Here is an 18,694-nt window from a genome sequence, read left to right as displayed (position 1 = left end):
GGGGAAAGTCAGTGCCACGCTGGGTGGCAGGCATGTGGGGAGTGTGAGAAGGGAGGGGGGCTGCGACCAGGTTCATGGCTCAGGTCACTGGATGTGTCGCACGGAGTGACTTCCTGGCCACGTGTGTGCCCCGGGGCCTCAGATCTTTTCTTCTGTCTCCATGAACTCACTGAGTCACCTCCTTCTTCCTGACAACCTGCCTCCCTGTGTCGCTGCCCAGATGTCCAGTCCCTCACTGTTTTCCTAGCTCTGTTGATTCCTAGTTAGAAAGTGAAAATGACATTTCTTCTAAGCCTTCTGGAGTGGGGTGGGGAGGGGGGGTTATCTGTACTCCATCATTGTGACTGGTGGGGGTGTGACGGCAGAGACGGCAGTGGGCATGCCTGAGCCGTGTCTTGCCCCGAGGAGGCTAGAAGTGCCCAAACTGAATGTGAAAGATTCTGTAAACGGAAAGTTGGCTTCAGTTCCCAGGCTCCCTCAATTTCCCCTAGGCCAGTTCTGGGACCCCAGAGAGCTTTTATCCTCTGATTCCGTGAGGCAGGAACAAACGAGCAAATCTTTTCTGAAGTTACCAAACCACTCTCTTGCCCTCTACTGCCTCCATTGCCTGGCCAAGGAGGGGCGGAAGAAGGAAGATTTTCAGAGCAGACATCCAAAGTCAATAGGTGGAGTGTCAGGTGACAGGGCCCAGCCCCTCTCATAAGCCACTGGGGTCCCCCTGAAAACTTGCTGCTTCCTTGTTCCTGGTCTGAGCCTGGCCTTTAGCCCGAGCTTTGCCTGGTGGCAGCCATTTAAAAAACATCTGTGATCCCCTGCAACCTGTGCCCATCCGAGCCTCAACATTCCCATCTGTACAATGGTGTACAATCTGCTTCTTTCCAGTGACATATACTGTAGTTAATTTTCAGTTGTCTGTGCTACACGGGTGGAGGAGAGTTGTATCTCCTAACCAGTCTGTCCTTCCCATGCCAGGATTTAAAGAAGCGAACTCCCCAGTGCCCTCTTCCTGAACTCTTGTCTGAAGTGCAACATTGTCAAATTATGGGACAACTTGGAAAATGCTTTCGGTCACGGTCATCGTGGCTCTCTTCCTCCTAAGATACTCAAGGTTGGGGAACCAGGAATCTGTAACGTTAGGGAAAGAAGTGGCCCTTGTTAATTGAACCTCTTTGGAGAAGGAAATGGCAACCCACTCCAGTAATCTTGCCTGGAGAATCCCAGGGACGGCGGAGGTGGTGGGCTGCCATCTATGGGGTCGCACAGAGTCGGACACGACTGAAGCGACTTAGCAGTAGCAGCAGCAGCATGCTCAGAGCAAAACTGGTAGGTCTAGATCAAGGCAACAAACAGGCAAAGGATGGGAACTTGGTCAGAGGCTCGAAGAGGCAGAACACAGAAATCCCCAGATGCTAATCACGGAATGTTTCAACCAAACAGGACCAGGAGGTGAATGGTGGCCCCCTGACCCAGTGCTTCAGTGCTCGTGATGTCTACGGGCCTCTAGGAGTGTGGCATCGGGTCCGTTCCGGCAGCTGGCACCTCTCTGCTGCCCATCTGGGTTTCAGCTGCCCCCTTGGAGGGCGGGCCGTGGGGTGATGGCTCAGCCCCTTGTAGACAGTGAGGGGAGCAGTTTGGCCTGGGAGGGCCAGTGCCTATAAGTCACGCTGTGTCACTTCAAGAAAAATGGAGGGCTTGGTGGCCCTGGACTTGGCATGCAGCACCACCCACAGAGAGGGCACTTCCTTTAGTATGGGCTCTCCGTTCTCCATTCAACCTTTGTCAAGCTCTTAGCCCTGGATTATCTGCACCAATGGAAAATAATCACATAATCCATGTCTACTTGACTGAAGTGAACTGTAAGTCCTTTTGTGGAAATCCCTCCCTCTCTGTATCTGACGGGAGCTGATTCTGTACTTCCCAGACCCCACTGGCTCCTGGAGGAGAGGAGGAAATCCCCCAAACCCTTGAGGAGAGTATGAGAAGTTGGCTGCCACGTCAAGTGCTTGTCTTGAGTTACCTGTGACAGATGGACACCCGTGCAAGCGATGAAGATCTGAGCAGATTTTTGCAAATGCCAGTAAGGACCTCAGTGCTGGTCAGTGAATTTTTCGCTCTTAGTCCCAGCTCCCTGAACTTTTCCACTTCACTTAGCCAGGACAGGAATAGGTCAGCTCAGTGACTGAAGAGAACAAATTACTGGAAATGGTTATGAAACTTTTTACACACAGGCCTAAAAGAAGAAAACAAGGACTTCTCTAGAATCTTTAACAGGGAAGGGTGTGACCAAAATAAGCAGGCTACAAGTCCAAGCAGAGAGGTGCAGTGCCATGATCAAAGATTTTGTCTGTGGCTGCCTTGTGTTCAGTGGCCCCTGGCTACTTTCTGTCTCCTCAATCTTCTCATCTGTAAAATGGGGATTGTCTTGCCTACTTTATAGAAATGTTGCATCAAGTGAACGCAGAATGTGGAAACACCTGGGAGTGTGCCTGCTTGGTAGATACACTCAATGAACAGCAGCAGCATTGTTATGTAGCAAGGTGAGACTGGGAGGGTTGCTCCCTAACCTAGAGAACATGCTTGATCTTAGGAAAGGGAGTGCTTCCCTGTATCTTGGATACTTCCCATGGACACTTGGCTGATTTCAGCTTCAGAGATGGATGCCCCCTTGGTCCTCCTCCCAGAGATGTGGGTATCAAGCTAGCTGGGGATATGAGATTAAAAACCAGAGTGCTGACAGTTCCCAGCAGTGGCCAAGGCCTTCTTAGCCTCCTTTGCCTCTGGCCCTTTAAATCCAGGCCTCTGCCCCTCTCCAGGTATCCGTTAGCCCATAAATGAGCGCCTTAAGCCCACAAAGGAGCGCCTTAAGCGTTAGGGGTTTCCCCACTTCCTTCCTGGCCAAGATTTCACTCAGATCTTATCTCTGCTCAGCTCCAAAGACTTTGGTCTTGGCTCTGCTCCATCCCTTTGAGCTTGTACTGGCTCTCCCTGCTGGTGAACCTCAGCTTTTCCTGTAACACTCTGATCTGGCAGCCTCTCCTACTTCTGGAAGCTGCCCTTGACCTCAACCCCCTGGACAACACCCTGGCCAGCAGGTGCCCTCCTTCCTCCAGGCAGGTGGTCAGGCAGAATGCCCAACTGCTGCATCCCAGACAGAGGCTTACAGGGGCTCAGAAGGAGGAAGATTCCAGCAAAGGGTGGTCAAGGGAAGCTATAGAGGAGGTTGGAGTCAGATCCTTCATATCAGAGTGGGAAGTGGAGAGCCTCAGTCGGTTTTACAGTTTAATGCAGGGATTGGCATTAAGGCTGTAAATTAATTACTGCTCTTGAGCCAGATCCAGCCTGTGGCCTGCTTCTGTAAATAGTTTTGTTAGAACACAGCCAAAAGTTATTCACTTCAGGATGGATTTTGGCCACTTCTGGGCTGCCAGGGCAGAGTGGAGCAGTTGCAACAGAGGCTTTACAGCCTGCAAAGTCTGAAGTATTTGCTCTCTGGCCCTTTAGAGAAAAGGTTTCTGACCCCGGATTCAGTGCATCAGGCTTCCCCAAACAAGGAGTGATTTGAGGAGCCCAGTCCTGTGAGGTTGCTTCAAGCTAAATACAATAGTCCAAAACCCACGGAAACATATACAATGTCCCCTGACCCTCCCACCAGGGCTATTCACAATGCACCTTAGTGTATTAAAGTCTTCCAAAATTCCTGCACAAAACCTGCTTTTGGTTTAAGCCACGTTTCCCAAACTTCTTTGATCTACCAAACCCTTTCCTTAGAATAGCTCTTAACAGTCCTCAGAAGCTAGCGTTTTGCAGATGCCTCTGGAAAACACTGCTGGAGTGATCCTATACAGTCTGGATTTGCTCCCATTCCTGCATGCAGTGAGCTGAGGGACCATGGTTGAACTCTATACCCCTGAGGGCCTGTTTCCACATCGGTTGGATAGGATGGTGGTGGCTCTTCTAGCTCTCTTACAGGTGTTTCAGGCAGGTCCCTGAGATCATGTGAATGAAAATGGTCTAGAGCCAGGGGTGTGGTGTCTTTGATTCTTGATGATGAGTTTTGCTCTGATATGTTGTTTAGCAAAGGTGAAGTGAGGAAAGCACTAGGTCAAGGTCATGAGTTCCCTTTTCTAGTCCTCATCCTGCTATTCCTAACTGGGTTAACTGAGTGACTTTCAACAAGCTGTTTTCTTGCCACAGGGTCTCAATTATCTCACCCTGGGTGGTGGGTTTCAAATTGGTTGATCTCTGAGGATCTATTAGCTCTGAAGTTCTGTAATCCGTTTGGTTAGGTGCAGGCAACTTCATGACTCACCAAAATAGTGAGTCTTTCTCTCCCAAACCATGAAGACTGTATCATATTTCTGTTCCCTGGACAGTGTCTAGGTTCAGCCCCAGCTTTGCAGAGGCAGTAAGGTAGGATTTCTGGTGCTGCTGACACCTTAGGAGGCAGGCTCAGCCTTCTGGGAATATCTACCTGACAATTCCTGACTTGATGTTGGAGCCTTTCTTTCCCTTCTCTTCCATTGCTCAAGGGCTGCTCTGCCCAAACGTGAAGCTCAGACAGCTTGTTGACAGACCTGGCAAAGGAAAAGAGCAGAAGTGACACCTGACTAGATGTGACACCTGGGGTTAGAGCAAAATCCCCAACAAGCACGTGATAAAATGGCTGCAAAGCAGAATCCACATGAAATTCCTCTTGGCTATCTTCTTTCTTATCCGTCCCTCTTACCATAACCACTTTCCAGCTTTATCAACAGTCCTTGGTATCAAGGATTTATAAGCAGTTGAATAAGAGGAGCTTTATGAAGAAGATGAGAATCTACTGAAAAATACCCGTCTCCTTCATGAACTTAGGAAAATCCCAGAAAATCTTGACTGGGTCAAAAGGTCTACAGCATAATGAGCATGGGGCCAAATGGGGAGGGATGAATGGGGAACAAGTGTCCTTCCTCTTGGTCCCCATGTAGGGACATGTAGGATCATCTATGGGCCCCCCTCATTGAAAGCGGTCCAGAGCATCTTCATGGGCAGGGTCACCAGAGGCCACAGAGACCATGCACCTCCAGTCAGCCATTTAGTACAGTTATTTATTGGGGGTTCTACTGAGCTGAAGTTCTTCGGGGATGTAATGAGAAGGATAACATGCAATTACTGCCCCCAGAGCTTAGAATCTACTGGAAATGAATAGAATCAAATGTGTACAGTAGGCTGAGTACTAACAGACATCAGAAAAGGGAGCATCTACAAGGGCTAGGGGTGATGGTTGAAATTTTGTTAATATTGCACTGTGATTGGAAGCCTCGCATATTTTCAAACCTCCAGGAATGGAAATTTCATGCCTCATCCAGGTCCACTGACCTCCACCAGTAGTGAATTGATTCTTTCTTGGAGCCTTCTTTGAGTCACAGTGTCACCTATGGCCATGGAAAATGCTCGACCTTCCTTGGCCCACCCTTTGTCTCCCTAGATGGAGTCCCACTCCCCCAGCTCCCTCTGCCCCGGCTCATACACGTGGAGGAAGGGAGAGAAGAAGCTGGGCTATGGTATTCGGTCCTGGTTCCTCTTTCACAGTGACCGAGCGGCTTATCCTTCCATTCCTTAGGGTCCTGGGTCCCTTGCTGGGAGACTCAGGCTGGCGTGGAGAGGAGGAGATTATCAACCTGGAGCCTCTTCCTTCCCACCTGGGGTGGCTGGCCTGGCTGGAGGCCCAGCTCCGGGAACTGTGTCATCTGAATCAAGGTGACCCCTGATGACCTTCCTGTCTTCTGAGCTGCACAGACATAGAGGACACTGTGAGGGTCCTGGGCGCCGGTCTGATTCCCCGAGAACTACCCTCACCCACTGCAAGCTTCCAGGACTTCCTGACCCAGAAGATCTCTAATCAGACCCTTAGATCCGCAGACTGGGCCAGGCCTTCAGGGCCCTGGGTCTGGGAAGCTTAGCCCCTTTCTTTGCCACATCTAACCACCATGGAGCAGTCGCTTTAGATGTGTTTAAACCTGGGCCTGGTGCTGTAAGAGGTCTGCAGAGGGTGCAGGTATAGTTTGGCTGCTCCTCTGGGCCCTGCACTCCTGTCTGCTGCCAGCATTGTTTACGTGGTTCCTAGGCCTACAGTGAGCAACGGCCTCACTGTTCTCTGAAGAACGTCTCCCTAAGCTCTCGGATGCCACCAGGACATAAATAAACAGATGACTTTCCCATTTGACAGATAAAGGAACCAAGGCCAAGCTTGGCTAACATGGCCCAGACTAGCATTTAGCATTTCCACATCCAGCAGTCCTGGCCCTGGGCCTGACCTGTCCCAGTTCTGAGGGTGTCAGAGGGGAACCAGCCCTCCCCTCTGCGGGCTTGGGGTGAGTTAGACCCCACTCACAGCTCCCCTTCCTCTGGAGCTTCCTTTTCCATAGAACAAGGGTCACCAGCAGAAGCGGGCACAGCACTGACGAGACTGGAGTCAGGATCCCGGAGAAGTTCTTCTCTTCCAGAGAAGCGCTGCAGAGGAAGCAGCAGGAGTGGGCGTCAGAAAAGCACACGAGAGGGCGCCTGGAGCAGCTCTGGAGGCCGAGGCCCTGGGGCCTCACCCCTCATTTACAGAGGAGACGCGGAGGCCTGGGCTGGCCGCTGCCCTCATTCCACAGCTGGCAGGTTAGTCGCTGACCTGGGACTTGGTCCCCTGCCTCCTGGTTCCCAAGTCCTCAGTCCTGTCCCTCCCCGACCACCTGTGTGGGGTCCCTGCCAACGGGCCGCAGGGGCCAAGAGAACTGAGTCAGGGTCAGGGAATCCACGCTAGGCATTTGGCTTGGCCGCAAAGTCTCTCTTTGTGGCTTCAGTGAGTCACCCCACCATCCCACCTAGCCACCTGCTGGAGCTTTGTTTCCTCATCTTTAAGAAACAAAAAGTCCCAACAGTCCCACCTAAATATTCTAAATATTCTGTTGCTTAGAGTTTTGCTCAGTCACATGAAAATAGTCAGATGGCATTTTCCCAGCGAGGACCCTTGAAGGATTCAGGATTCTGACCCTCCTTGACCCTTGCCCTTTACTGTCCTGAGGTTACAGAGGGGGAGGAGAGGAGTGAGCAGACACAGGGGCACATGAAGGTGAGCTCACTGAGGGAAGGGGCAGAGGTGCAGCCCTAGGGGAGGGGGACCCTGGGGGTTACCTCTTTACAGAAGACTCCTTGGCTGGGGGCACAAGGGGCCCTGCTGCCAGGGCCTGGCTTGGCATCACTTGGGGACCACTGTCTCTGGCAGGGGTGTCCAGGTCGCCTTCACTGCTTCCCTCCGCAGATGCCATCTCTGTGCGGGTTGGCTCTGAGGTCCACACAGCTGCAGCTGGGATGGTCCCTTCAGTGGAGCCCAGGCTCTGTGGCTCAGAAGCCGATGTCTCCTCTTGGAGGGGTTCCCACATCCATCTTTCTGAGCCCAGGGTCGATGGCCTAACAGTCCCTGTGGCTGTCTCAGAGGTGCCCGGGCTTGCGCTGGTGCTCTCTGTCTCCTCCTCTCTTGGCCTGTGAGCCCCAGTAGTAGTTTCTTTCTCTCTTTTGCTGGCGCTGGTCCTGGTTGCTTCTGAATCGCTGGTGCTCCACACCAGACCCTGTTCTGTTGCACTGGTCATGCCTCTGACTGTTGAAGCTGGACTCTGCATAGTGGGCATAGCTGCCCAGACAGAGCCCTCTACCTGGCTGCCTGTCCTTGGAGTCACTACTGCAGCTACTCCTGGGGTTTGCCTTCCCATGGCTGAAGCAGTGGTGTCCCTGGCTCCTGGAGTCAGGGCAACTGTATCCCATCCTGTCCTCTGTCTTCCCGTTGTCTGGGTGTTTCCTCGTGTGCATCTTTTGGCTGCTGGGGGTGATGCTATTTCAAAGGATCCTGTGATGAGCTCACCATAGGCCAGAGTGGCTGTGGGGATGGTTCTGGAAAGACCTGTGTGAACAGCAGAAGGAGGCCTAATAAGAAGGCTATCCAGGCTGCCTACAGGCTTTAGCAAAGGACATCAGGCTTGAGGTGTTTGCCGCATAGCATGTACCCTCCCTAAGCAGCGAGGTCTTTGGCCAATATATTGGATAAAACAGAAAATTGGGAAAACCAGATGTATTCTCCAGTCTGTTGCGAATATTGACACTTTATGTTCCTGTCTACTTTTATGCCCACATGTTCTCTTATCCAACTGCCCCAGGACCCCATGCTGTCCCCTTCCCCAGAGGCCCACAGCCCTTCACGTACTGCTCTGCAAATGAGAAAAAAAGAAAAACTCCAGTCACAGCAGAGTAGCCAGTGTCCTCAGATGTTTAGATAGCAACCTCTAATCGAACAGTCCTCTCTCTGGACTCCTGCCTGCCTGCACCTTCTCTCACAGCCTGGACGCCCTTCCCCGGACTCTGGGTACCTGACTCCGGACAGCTCTCCAGAACTGGCCACACAGGAATTTGGCCTGGCCACCGTTGGATGCCTGCTAAGAGGCTCAGTCTTAGGAAGGGCTCAGACCTGCCCACCTTACCTGCTCCGCATAGCTGAACAAAGAGACGTGACAATAAGAAGCCACACTATCTAACTCACCAGCTCATGGCTGCTGCTGCTGCTAAGTTGCTTCAGTTGTGTCCGACTCTGTGCGACCCCATAGACGGCAGCCCACCAGGCACCCTGTCCCTGGGATTCTCCAGGCAAGAACACTGGAGTGGGTTGCCATTTCCTTCTCCAATGCATGAAAGTGAAAAGTGAAAGTGAAGTCAGTCAGTCATGTCCGACCTTCAGCGACCCCATGGACTGCAGCCTACCAGGCTCCTCCGTCCATGGGATTTTCCAGGCAAGAGTACCGGAGTGGGGTGCCACTGCCTTCTCCGCCAGCTTCATGGAACCCTCTTCAAATACACACGCCACAACGTTCAGGGGGAATACGGTGGGATAGCTTACGAGGATTCCCTAGTATTGGGCCGTTGGGCGCAACTGGGCCATTTTCCCTGGTATCTACCTTCCCTCTGTCTGAAATACAAGCCTGCACCTTCAGTCCTTGCGTGATCCCAGCTTTCATCATCACTGTCCTCACGTTTAAAGCCCTCCTGGGCCTCTGAGCTTCCTGTTGCCTATTCCCCTTCCTAGCATTCTCATCCCCACACCTGACCTGCCAGCCGTCGACCCTGACCTGGAGAGACCGTCAGGTTCATGCTGAAGAACAGCACGTTGTTGGAGCTCCCGAGGCCGCAACGGTAGCGCCCCTCGTCCTCCGGGGACAGCTGGGACAGCCTCACCACAAAGAAGCCTCTTTGGGGGAAGTCTGCGAGGGCCGCGCGGCCGTGGTAGCGCAGGTGCGTGTAGTGGTTGGTGGACACGATGGTGCGGCAGACTCCCCCCGGTGCCCCGAGGCGGCACCAGTACTTCCTCTGGTGGCTGTTGATGGCCAAGCGGGGGTAGTGGCACCGGATGGTCACAGCTCCCCCAGATGCCCCGGACACCAGGCGTGGGCCCTTCAGTGCACTGGCGGCTGCAGGCAGAGGGAGAAAAAAGCCCATGGAGAAAGAGTGCTGAATATGTCACCATTTGAGGAGCTCTGAGCTCCAGACTCTGTTAGAATTAGGGAACAGGTCAGAAAGTGCCTCCGTGAAAGTAGAGCTTTCGTTGTTGTAGCTGCTTAGTTGCTAAAATTGTGTCTGCCTCTTTTGTGATCCCCCACAGACTGTGGCCCTGCCAGGCTCCTGTCCATGGGGTTTCCCAGGCAAGAGTACTGGAGTGGGTTGCCATTTCCTCTTCCGGGGGAACTTCCTGACCCAGGGATTGAACCTGTTCCTCCTGCATAATAAGGAGGCTTCTTCACCACTGAGCCACCCGGGAAGCTAAAAAGAATCAATATAGACATGGCAGTGTTTAGCCACTAGATCAGGAGTAGCCCCAAGGGATGGAATGGAGCTGTGTGAAAGGCCCCGTCTGAGAGATGAAAATGCAAGAATGATCTTACCACGGTTCAGCTAACCGCTATAGAACTTACCATGTGCCAGCTGATCTTGTGCAAGTCTTTCCAGAGCCTGGGTTCTAGCCACTGGGCTCCAATGCAGATGTTTTTAAAAAAAATGCAGAAAAAGCTGCCACTTAAGTACCTGTAAGGGGGCCAAGGCAACACCTGGCAAAAGGCTGTGATTTGTTTGCATGGAATGTAAAAGAGAGATATTAGAACAACAAGGTCCTACTGTATAGCAGAGGGAACTATATTCAGTATTCTTAGGTAAACCACAATGGAAAAGGAGATGAAAAAGAATAAATATATGTACAACTGAATCACTTTGTGGTACAGCAGAAATTAACGCAACATTGTGAATCAGCTATATTTCAATAAATTTTTTTTTAAAAAGAGAGATCTTAAATAGTAAAAACAGAAGAGTATTCTTTCTGCTGGAAGGAGAGGGTGCTGGAAGCACAGGAATCCTGCCCTGCTTGGCAGTACCTCCTCAGACCAGCGCTTGCAACACTGCTCACTTTTCTCTGGAAATGGAAACCACCAAGTGCTGTCAAAGCAGAGCAGAACTGTGAATACGTCTGCTCTGGCAGTGGCTGCGATCATAGCTGAAGCTGTCTATGGCCCTTTCACTGACCGCCTCTTCACAATGGCTTTGGGATGTCTCTGCTCCTTGACGAAATCTCAGACATAATTTCAAGTACAGTAGCTTTTGTAGTCTCGCTTGGATAAGAAAACACACAGCCCAATGATTGTTGCAATTCCAATCTCTTATCCAGTTGAAGCCTTTTTCCTTTCTTCCAGCTGTGCTTGGAGGCCTGATGTTTGCGAGTGGGACAGCTCAGGGTCTCTTGCTTTTCTGGACCCTGTTCTCTACTCAGAACTGCTGTTGGGGCCCCTCTGGGGCTGGGTGTGAAGGGGAGAGGGGAGGGGAGGAGGAGTCCTGGCAGCGGGTGGCGCCCTCCCGGCAAGGCAGCGTCCAGCTCTGTGTCCTTCCCCTTTGCCTCCCAGATCCCCTATCAGGAGCCTCTGGCTGCAGTTAGTTCCCTCCTGGCAAGAACTGCCTCCTCTCCTGCTAGCCTTTTAACGGCCCCTTCACCATCAAGCCTGTGACTTGGGGCCACATACCCCTCTGGTTGAAGTCACAGTTCCCCGTGGGTGGCCCTCTTGCTGGAGGCCCTGGGGCAGCTCCTTCTCTGGGATCCAGATTTGGTCCCTGCTGGAACCAAGCTGTCAGGAGATGGCTGGGATTACAGCAAGCTTGTTGAGTGGCTTCCTAAAAGTTCCTTCTCTTACTCTTCTAAAAGTGGGGAAGAGGTGATCCCTCTGTCCCTTATAGACAGATGTGCTCTGCACATCACACTGCTTCTCTCCAGAAGGCTCTTACTGTGAGCTCTTCTTTCCGACTCTGATGATTCTTCAGGGGACAACATGGGGGGCTGTTTCTGGAACAATCAGCTTTGCCATCTCTCTCCACAGTCCCGCCCAGGTGCTTCAACATCTTGCTTCAGGATGCAGGTGCCTGGCATCTATCAGTTTGTTCTATGTCTTTGAAAGTGAAAGTGAAAGTCACTCAGTCGTGTCCGACTCTTTGTGACCTGGAATTCTCCAGGCCAGAATACTGGAGTGGGTAACCTTTCCCTTCTCCGGGAGATCTGCTTAACCCAGGGATCGAAACCAGGTCTCCCGCATTGCGGGCAGATTCTTTACCAGCTGAGCCATGAGGGAAGCCCAAGAGTACTGGAGTGGGTAGCCTATCCCCTCTCCAGTGGATCTTCCCAACCCAGGAATCGAACTGGGGTCTCTTGCATTGCAGGTGGATTCTTTACCAACTGAGCTACCAGGGAAGCTCTATGTGTTTAGTACCTCTGAACCCAAGAAAGTTTAACCCTGTTGCCAGGATTGGCTACATAATTTTCAAGGCCCAGTGCAAAATAAAAATGGGGGACCTCTCCTTCCAAAGTTACTAAGAGTTCAATAAGGCAATAATAGTAGAGCATTAAACCAGGCACCTTATAAATGGGGCCCTGTGTGACTGCACAGGGCACATTTCCATAAAGCTGGCTTTCCTGTTGCATATGTCTTAAGGTCTCATTATAGGAAGAGTCAAGACCATAAATGTTAGAGATAAATCAATACTAACCGTGGTTTTAATTAAATGACACACCGCAACTATGCCACTGTTGATAAAGTTACATAGCAACTTATCATCAAAAGCAAGAATCTTTGTAATCACAAGCAAGGACTATCTCAGGACAACAGTGATGATGCTCTGATTTCTGGAATCCGTGTGTGATCTACATGTGTGTGTGTGGGGAGGGGGCAGAGCAAGAGGATTTATGAGCCCCTTTGATCAGCAGGATGGGGTGTTCTGACTTTGCAGTTAAGAGCTGATTAGGAATCCTTAATCAACTTTCCCAATGCACATTTTTTTCTTTTATCAATATCAAATTTCATGCACCCTTAAGAACGTGTTCCGTGGATAACTGGTAGCTCTTGTGTGTGTGCTTGCCAAGTTGCTTCAGTCGTGTCTGACTCTTTGCAACCCCGTGGACTGTAGCCTGCTAGGTTCCTCTGTTCATGGGATTCTCCAGGCAAGAATAGTGGAGTGGGTTGCCATGCTCTCCTCCAGGGGATCTTCCTGACCCAGGGATTGAACCTGAGTCTCTTATGTCTCCTGCATTGGCAGGCGGGTTCTTTACCACTAGTGCCACCAGGAAGCCTGACTCTTATATAAGCTCTTAGTTATATATGATAAAGATTTTGGGAATTTTGCACTAGTTGACTGTGAGAATTAAAGAAAGGGCTGGCATTTTAGGATCAGTGTGATGCTCCCTGGAGAAGGAAATGGTAACCCACTCCAGTATTCTTGCCTAGAGAATCTCGTGGACAGAGGAGCCTGGTGGGCTGCTGTCCATAGGGTCGCACAGAGTTGGACATGACTGAAGCGACTTAGCAGCAGCAGCAGCAGTGATGGCTCCCAGGGGCCCCTTTGGTGGAGGTAAAGTGCTCCTACTGTCATTCACCCATCATCTCCCAGCAGTGTCTACTGTGTGGCTTCAGTCAGGGATGGGCAAGTGAGGCCTGCAGTTGGAGATCACAGACTGGAGCCTGACTTGGTGTGAGGAGGTGCAAGGGGCATGTGGCAGGAGCAGGGAGAGGAGGCTTGTGCCTGGGATGGTTCACTTCTGCCCCAGCAACAGGATGAGAAAGGTCTGGGCACTCCCTTTGCCCAGTGGTGAGGCCCAGCGGGGAGAGAACCAGCCTGCAGCCATCTGAGATGGGGTCTTCTGTGTGCAGGGACCACAGAGGGGAGATGGGCCCTGGAAGGGTCCACAAAGGCATCCACAAGAGGAAGAGCCAGCTCTGAAGCCTGCCAGGCCAGAGAGCTCCAGGCCACTCCATCAGGTATGAGCAGCCTGCCTCCTGCTTCCCCTCCCACCTGCCACTGGGACCCTGCTGGGGTCCCAGGTGCCGGCTGCCTCCAAGTGGGGAGAAGGACCAGAGGAGGGGAGAAAGCTGCCTCACACCCCTCCCTGCCTTCCCGACTGCAGGCCTGGGGTGGTGGGGGAGCACATCTCTGAATGAAGACGAAATGGTCGACCAAAATATTTAACTGGATACTTAAAATGATCCATTAGAACTTTTGAGACTTGAAAAATCATGGGCCTGCCTGAGTTTTCATCTGGGGGCCAGGAAGCTTGCTCCTACTGAAAAATTTTAAAGGGGTCAGTGAGAGATGAAAATAAAGAGGTGGTGTGATTATATCACAGAGGTTTCTTGCTCCAATGTTAGCTACCTTTGATTCATTAAAATCTGATTTGTTTATAAGCCAAACAAAATTGTTTTTGGTGTTACTTGTTCAGTCAATAGATCATGTCTGACTCTTTGTGACCCTGTGGACTGCAGCATGCCAGGTTTCCCTGTCCTTCACCATCTCCTGGAGCTTACTCAAACTCATGGCCATTGAGTTGGTGATGCCATCCAACCATTTCATCCTCTGTCGTCCCCTTCTCCTCCTGCCTTCAATCTTTCCTAGCATCAGGGTGATATCATAACATTTATTTGTTAATCTACTCTTTCAACATTTTTTATTAAGCAGCTACTTGGATACTCTGGGCACAAACTTACTGCCTTCCTCAGTGGCTCCCCGTTACCATCAGAATAAAACCCGACACCACAGCGGGGAGACAGGACCGTGCTGTACTGTCTGAGCCAGACCACCACACCAGCCTGCAACTTGACTTTCGTCCACCTGTCCCTAGAGCCTGGCACAGGGCAGGACCTCCATAAGTGGGTGTTGACTAAAGAAGTAAATGCATCGATGTAGTTTTTATTTACCCATCTGGTTTCTTTGTAGACCCTGCACTCTTTAGGGCAAGGTCTTCATCTTTACATGCCTGGTACTGGGCCTGGCACTTGAGCTATTTTAGAATGAGTGCTAATAGAGCAGTGCTATCCTGGAACGCATATCTGGCAAATGCAGCCGACTTTCAGTCATCGACTTGAATGGAAGAGGCCAGAGACAGATCAAAACAGTGAATATTCCAGCGATCATCAGGTCAGACATACACCCTTTCGTGTGAGCTCTCACCTCCCACACTCTCCCTGGGCCCAGATCCAATTACTTGCTCACTCCAAAGCCACAGAGAATGCCTGTACTTCAGAGGTGGTGCTGAAGGCCACTGAGGTGCCCGTCAGGCTGCAGCCTGGAAGGCTCGGGTCTGGGTGTGCAAGCTCTGAATCTGGCTGTTTGGGACTCACCCTGCAGCAGGCACATCAGGAGGAAGACGAGCATTCTCCATCCTGCCCTCTGGCTGGTGACCTGCAAGAAAAAACCACTGTCAACGAGGAGGCCTGAGAGCAGGCGAGTGAGATGCCGGTCCAGTAGCCCTGGGACCTGCGTGATCACCTTCTCACTCTGGAATTGGGGTGAGCTCAGCGCTGGGGCTGGATCAGCTCCATTTAAGAGCAGGATGTCTCTGCCCTTCAAGAGAAGTGTGGCTCCATCCTCATGGCCCCAAACATGCACATTTGGCCTAGCTCACTGCCACCAAGCCTGGAAAAACTCCCTCCATGGTGCCAGCCCCAGCACCCGCTTGCCAGCATGGGGCTCTAGATTTGAGGGAGCACTATGTAGTGGAAACTCTCCAAGCCAGAAGTTTAAGCCTTAGTTAGCACTGTGGGACCCCGGAAAGGTTACTCAGTGTTGGAGATCAGCTTCCTCTCCTGGGGAATGAGACTCAGTACAGGGTGCTGTGCCACTTAAATAACTGGGTTAGAAGCGTCCGCAGGGGGCCTGGTGCTGAGTCTCCCACTTCCCCTTCTGTTTCACGGAAGAATCGCTTCCTTCAAGGAAAAAAATCTCTCTCACTGGTGTGAGCCTCCAGGCAATAACAGGAGCTAAAAATCATCTCTCAGGCCAAGTCGTTTCTCCCCGAGGGTCCTGTTCTGTCTCTTCTCCTCAAGCTCTGGAAATCCTCCCCGGCCCCATGGTCCTCACTGATCTCCCCCTGCTCTGGTCTCTCCCACTGGCCTGGGAGCTCCTGGAAGGTAGGACTTTGAGCCTCCAGGCCCTGAATTGGGATCTAGCCCAGTGTAGGTGCCAAAGGGACATAACTGAACATAACCAAACAAGTTATGAACAAGAACCTCTCACTCTTTTGACAAACACCATACTGACCATTATCAATGGCCCTTTGTTGCTTGCTGATTGAAAAAAGGCAAGGATTGTGTTAATACATTATGCTTCTTTTGTAGTCCCCAGAGGATTTTCATGGATGCTTTTTGAGTGGTTAAAAATCTCTTCTTTGAATATATCTACTGCCTGCAGCTCCTGGGACATGTGGATAGTTTTTCTAAAGAAATCAAACCGAAGTTAGCCATTGTTTCCTCCTTCCCATGCTAATACCTGTCTTGCTCATGTTGAGAACAGGCTCATACAGTCATAATCTGGTCCCCTCGCCCCACTCCCTGTCCAAATGGACAAAACCACACGTGACCACTGGCCAGGCTGGGCTTGGGCTAAAGGAGGAGAAAAGGGAACAAGGTGGGAGTGGGGGGTGCAGAGGAAACAGTAGAAGGAGGAAGGAAGGGTGAGGCAGGAGGTGAAGGAAAGGAGAGAGAGAGGAGAGAAGGAGATGGAGTCCGTGGTTGGCTCTGTGATGCACCTTGTCGCCTCAGCATGGCTCTGCCTGGCCATGTCCACTCAAGCCTCTGCTCCTGTCTCAGGCACCATCACGGCAGCATCAATCCCTCCCTGCCCTCTAAGCTGCTGGCTTTCTGCTCTCATCTGGAAGCTCTCCCAGGTGTGTCTGCACCTAATCTGTTGTTTGATTAATATCCACCAGACCCAGGCTACTTCTGGGGCTGCTGTCCAGGTTCCCCTAGGCGGGTTTTTCTCAAGTGCTAAGTGCTGACACAGCGCACACTGGGGCCAAAGTCTGCACGGCCCTGCCCGGCTTCTCTGAAGCACCAGTGGGTGCAGCTATCTCTCACCTGCAGGAGCAAAACCGCCTCTGTGGGGCAATGAGGAAGCACAGGGTGTGAGATAAAATGCCTCCAAGGAGTTATTAGCCTTGATTGGAGGTTGTGAGGATAACATTCAACGGAAAGCCTCCAAGTCATCCACCTGGCGGTGACCTTCAGGAAACCTCTCTCCAGGAGACAGAGAGCCCCAACTCAGTAGCTTGGGGCCACATACCTCTAGGATCGTGCATTGCATTTTGGAGGACAGGGCACATTGGGGAATTCTCTTGTTCCTCAGTCCCACTGGGAAGGGCTCTACCCCATTTTCAGCCCAGGCTGGTGTGTAACTCCCCAAGTCCTTGCTGCCTCCTTGAGGCCCGCTTCTCTCCTGTCCTCCCACCTGTGGCAACAGATGAGAAAGGAAGGAGGCAGATGTAGAGGAAAGAGCACAGAACCAGGATTCAGGAGGTTCCGTGTTGCCCATGGCAATGACCTTGAGCAAACCATCTCTCCTCTCCACTGCCACACGAGAGCTTTGAGGGCAAGAGCTCCATGCTTCCTTCTCCTTCTTAATGTTAATGTGCATCTGTGCTAAGTCGCTTCAGTTGTGTCCGACTCTTTCCAACCCTAAGGACTGTAACCCCGCAGGCTCCTCTGTCCGTGGGATTCTCCAGACAAGAATACTGGACTGGGTTGCCATGCTCTCCTCCAGGGGATCTTCCTGACCCCAGGATCGAACCTGTGTCTCTCATGTCTCCTGCATCAGCAGGCTGGGTTCTTTGCCACTAGTAGCACCTGGGAAGCCCTTCATAATGTTAGTTGGTTCTAAGTCACTCAGGGGACTGTAAGGAGTCCTGCACTCTGGTGGGAGGAAGAGTGGGAGTGAGAGAAGAGTAGGATGATATGAGGGAAATGCTGGCCTGACCTCCAGAATCCTTCCCTGGTCCCTGGGAGCAAGGCCTGGTTGTCCTGGGACAGTTGCTGTTGCCCCTCATCACCCACATCAGGAGACAAGCCCCCAACCTCTCGGGGAAAGCCTCGTCTCACCTTTGGATCTCCAGGCTTAGCTGGGGATTCTAGATCCATCTCAGTCCAGAAATAAAATCCACTTGGACTTTTCCTTTTCTGTTTTTGACGTGCTGGTGATTGGAAACCTTCTAGTTTCTTTTCTTTAAACCTTGAGGCTGAGTTGGCTGACCGATGCGCTGGAAGGCAGCTGGAGTTAGCACTGGAAACTGGAGGGGTGAGGCATAGAGCTGCTGCTCACCTCTCTACATTCCCATCAGGTCACCTCATGCTGGGCCTCGGTTTTTCTTTCTTATAACAGGGAGCCAGTCCAGGTCCCCTGTCATTCTTACCACCCCTTATTCCTGCAGAACTTTTCCAGGGATGATGACACTAGCTTCAAGGGAAATGCACTGACACACATCCTTCTATCTCTTATTTCCCCTCCAGTCCAGGGCCCAGAGTTTTCAGAATGCCCCAGATCAGCCAATCCATTCAGAACTCTTCTGGGTAAGTGATGCAACAACTTGGGCAGAAGAGAAAATTCAGGAAAGGAATTCCCCTGCTGTCTGGCTGGCAGCTGGTGCCTACTAGCTGACCAGTCCCCTTCGACTTCCACAGGGAGGCAGTTTGAGGCCCTGACTCCAGTTCAACTGCACGCTTGGCAGTTACCACTCATGCTCTGGACAAAGGACAATACAGTAAATGAGATGATCTCCATGGAGAGAGAAGACTGGCAAGTGTAGCTGTTCCAGGTGGATGACGTACTTCAAAATTACCCCAATATTTCCCTTTGGAAGATATTTCATGGAAATATCTTGCAGAAGACGTACTTCGTCTGCCTCTTTTGGCTTTAAACTGACATTAAAATGGCAGGCATAGCCCAAGCACTCAACAACGAAAGGGCTTCAGGGGATACAAGTGCTACAGTTGAAGACTCTCACCAGGACCCCTGATAGACCAGGTAGTGTTCTTGGAGTGCAGATAGAGTAGGGATAGAAACTGAGTCACTGAAGGCATTAGGAGAGGAAAAGCAATACCTCCAGGGGATGCCTAGAGTATGGCTGGGACAAGACTGTCTCACGCAGTCATGCGTGCCAGTGTCCTTGTGTTACAGAACCCAGGTCTGGCTGCGTGCTGCTCAAAAGCCATGAAAGAGGCCAGGTTGGTGGAAAGGAAAGTTTGCTTTATTTTGGAGGCAGGCAATTGGTGGGGAAGGTGGACACCTGTCCAAAGGCCAATCCCCTGCACCGACAATTGGGGGTCAGAGCTTTTATAGA

At 51.5% G+C, this 18,694-nt stretch overlaps 1 protein-coding gene across 1 annotated transcript; it reads right to left on the bottom strand.

The window, feature by feature from the left end:
• Positions 1–5,624: 5,624 nt before the first annotated feature.
• Positions 5,625–17,495, bottom strand: FCAMR (Fc alpha and mu receptor). Its single transcript, XM_081486974.1, has 6 exons — positions 17,433–17,495; positions 14,706–14,862; positions 9,138–9,476; positions 7,159–7,921; positions 6,371–6,489; positions 5,625–5,767 (listed from the first exon to the last, which is right to left on the bottom strand). The coding sequence occupies exons 1-6, from the start codon at positions 17,493–17,495 to the stop codon at positions 5,625–5,627; spliced, it is 1,584 nt and encodes a 527-aa protein (XP_081343100.1).
• Positions 17,496–18,694: the final 1,199 nt, after the last annotated feature.

Source organism: Giraffa tippelskirchi, chromosome 5, assembly GCF_054371585.1.
Source record: "Giraffa tippelskirchi isolate mGirTip1 chromosome 5, T2T-mGirTip1v1.2.pri, whole genome shotgun sequence".
NCBI lineage: Eukaryota > Metazoa > Chordata > Mammalia > Artiodactyla > Giraffidae > Giraffa > Giraffa tippelskirchi.
This window is presented reverse-complemented; position numbering and strand designations above follow the sequence as displayed.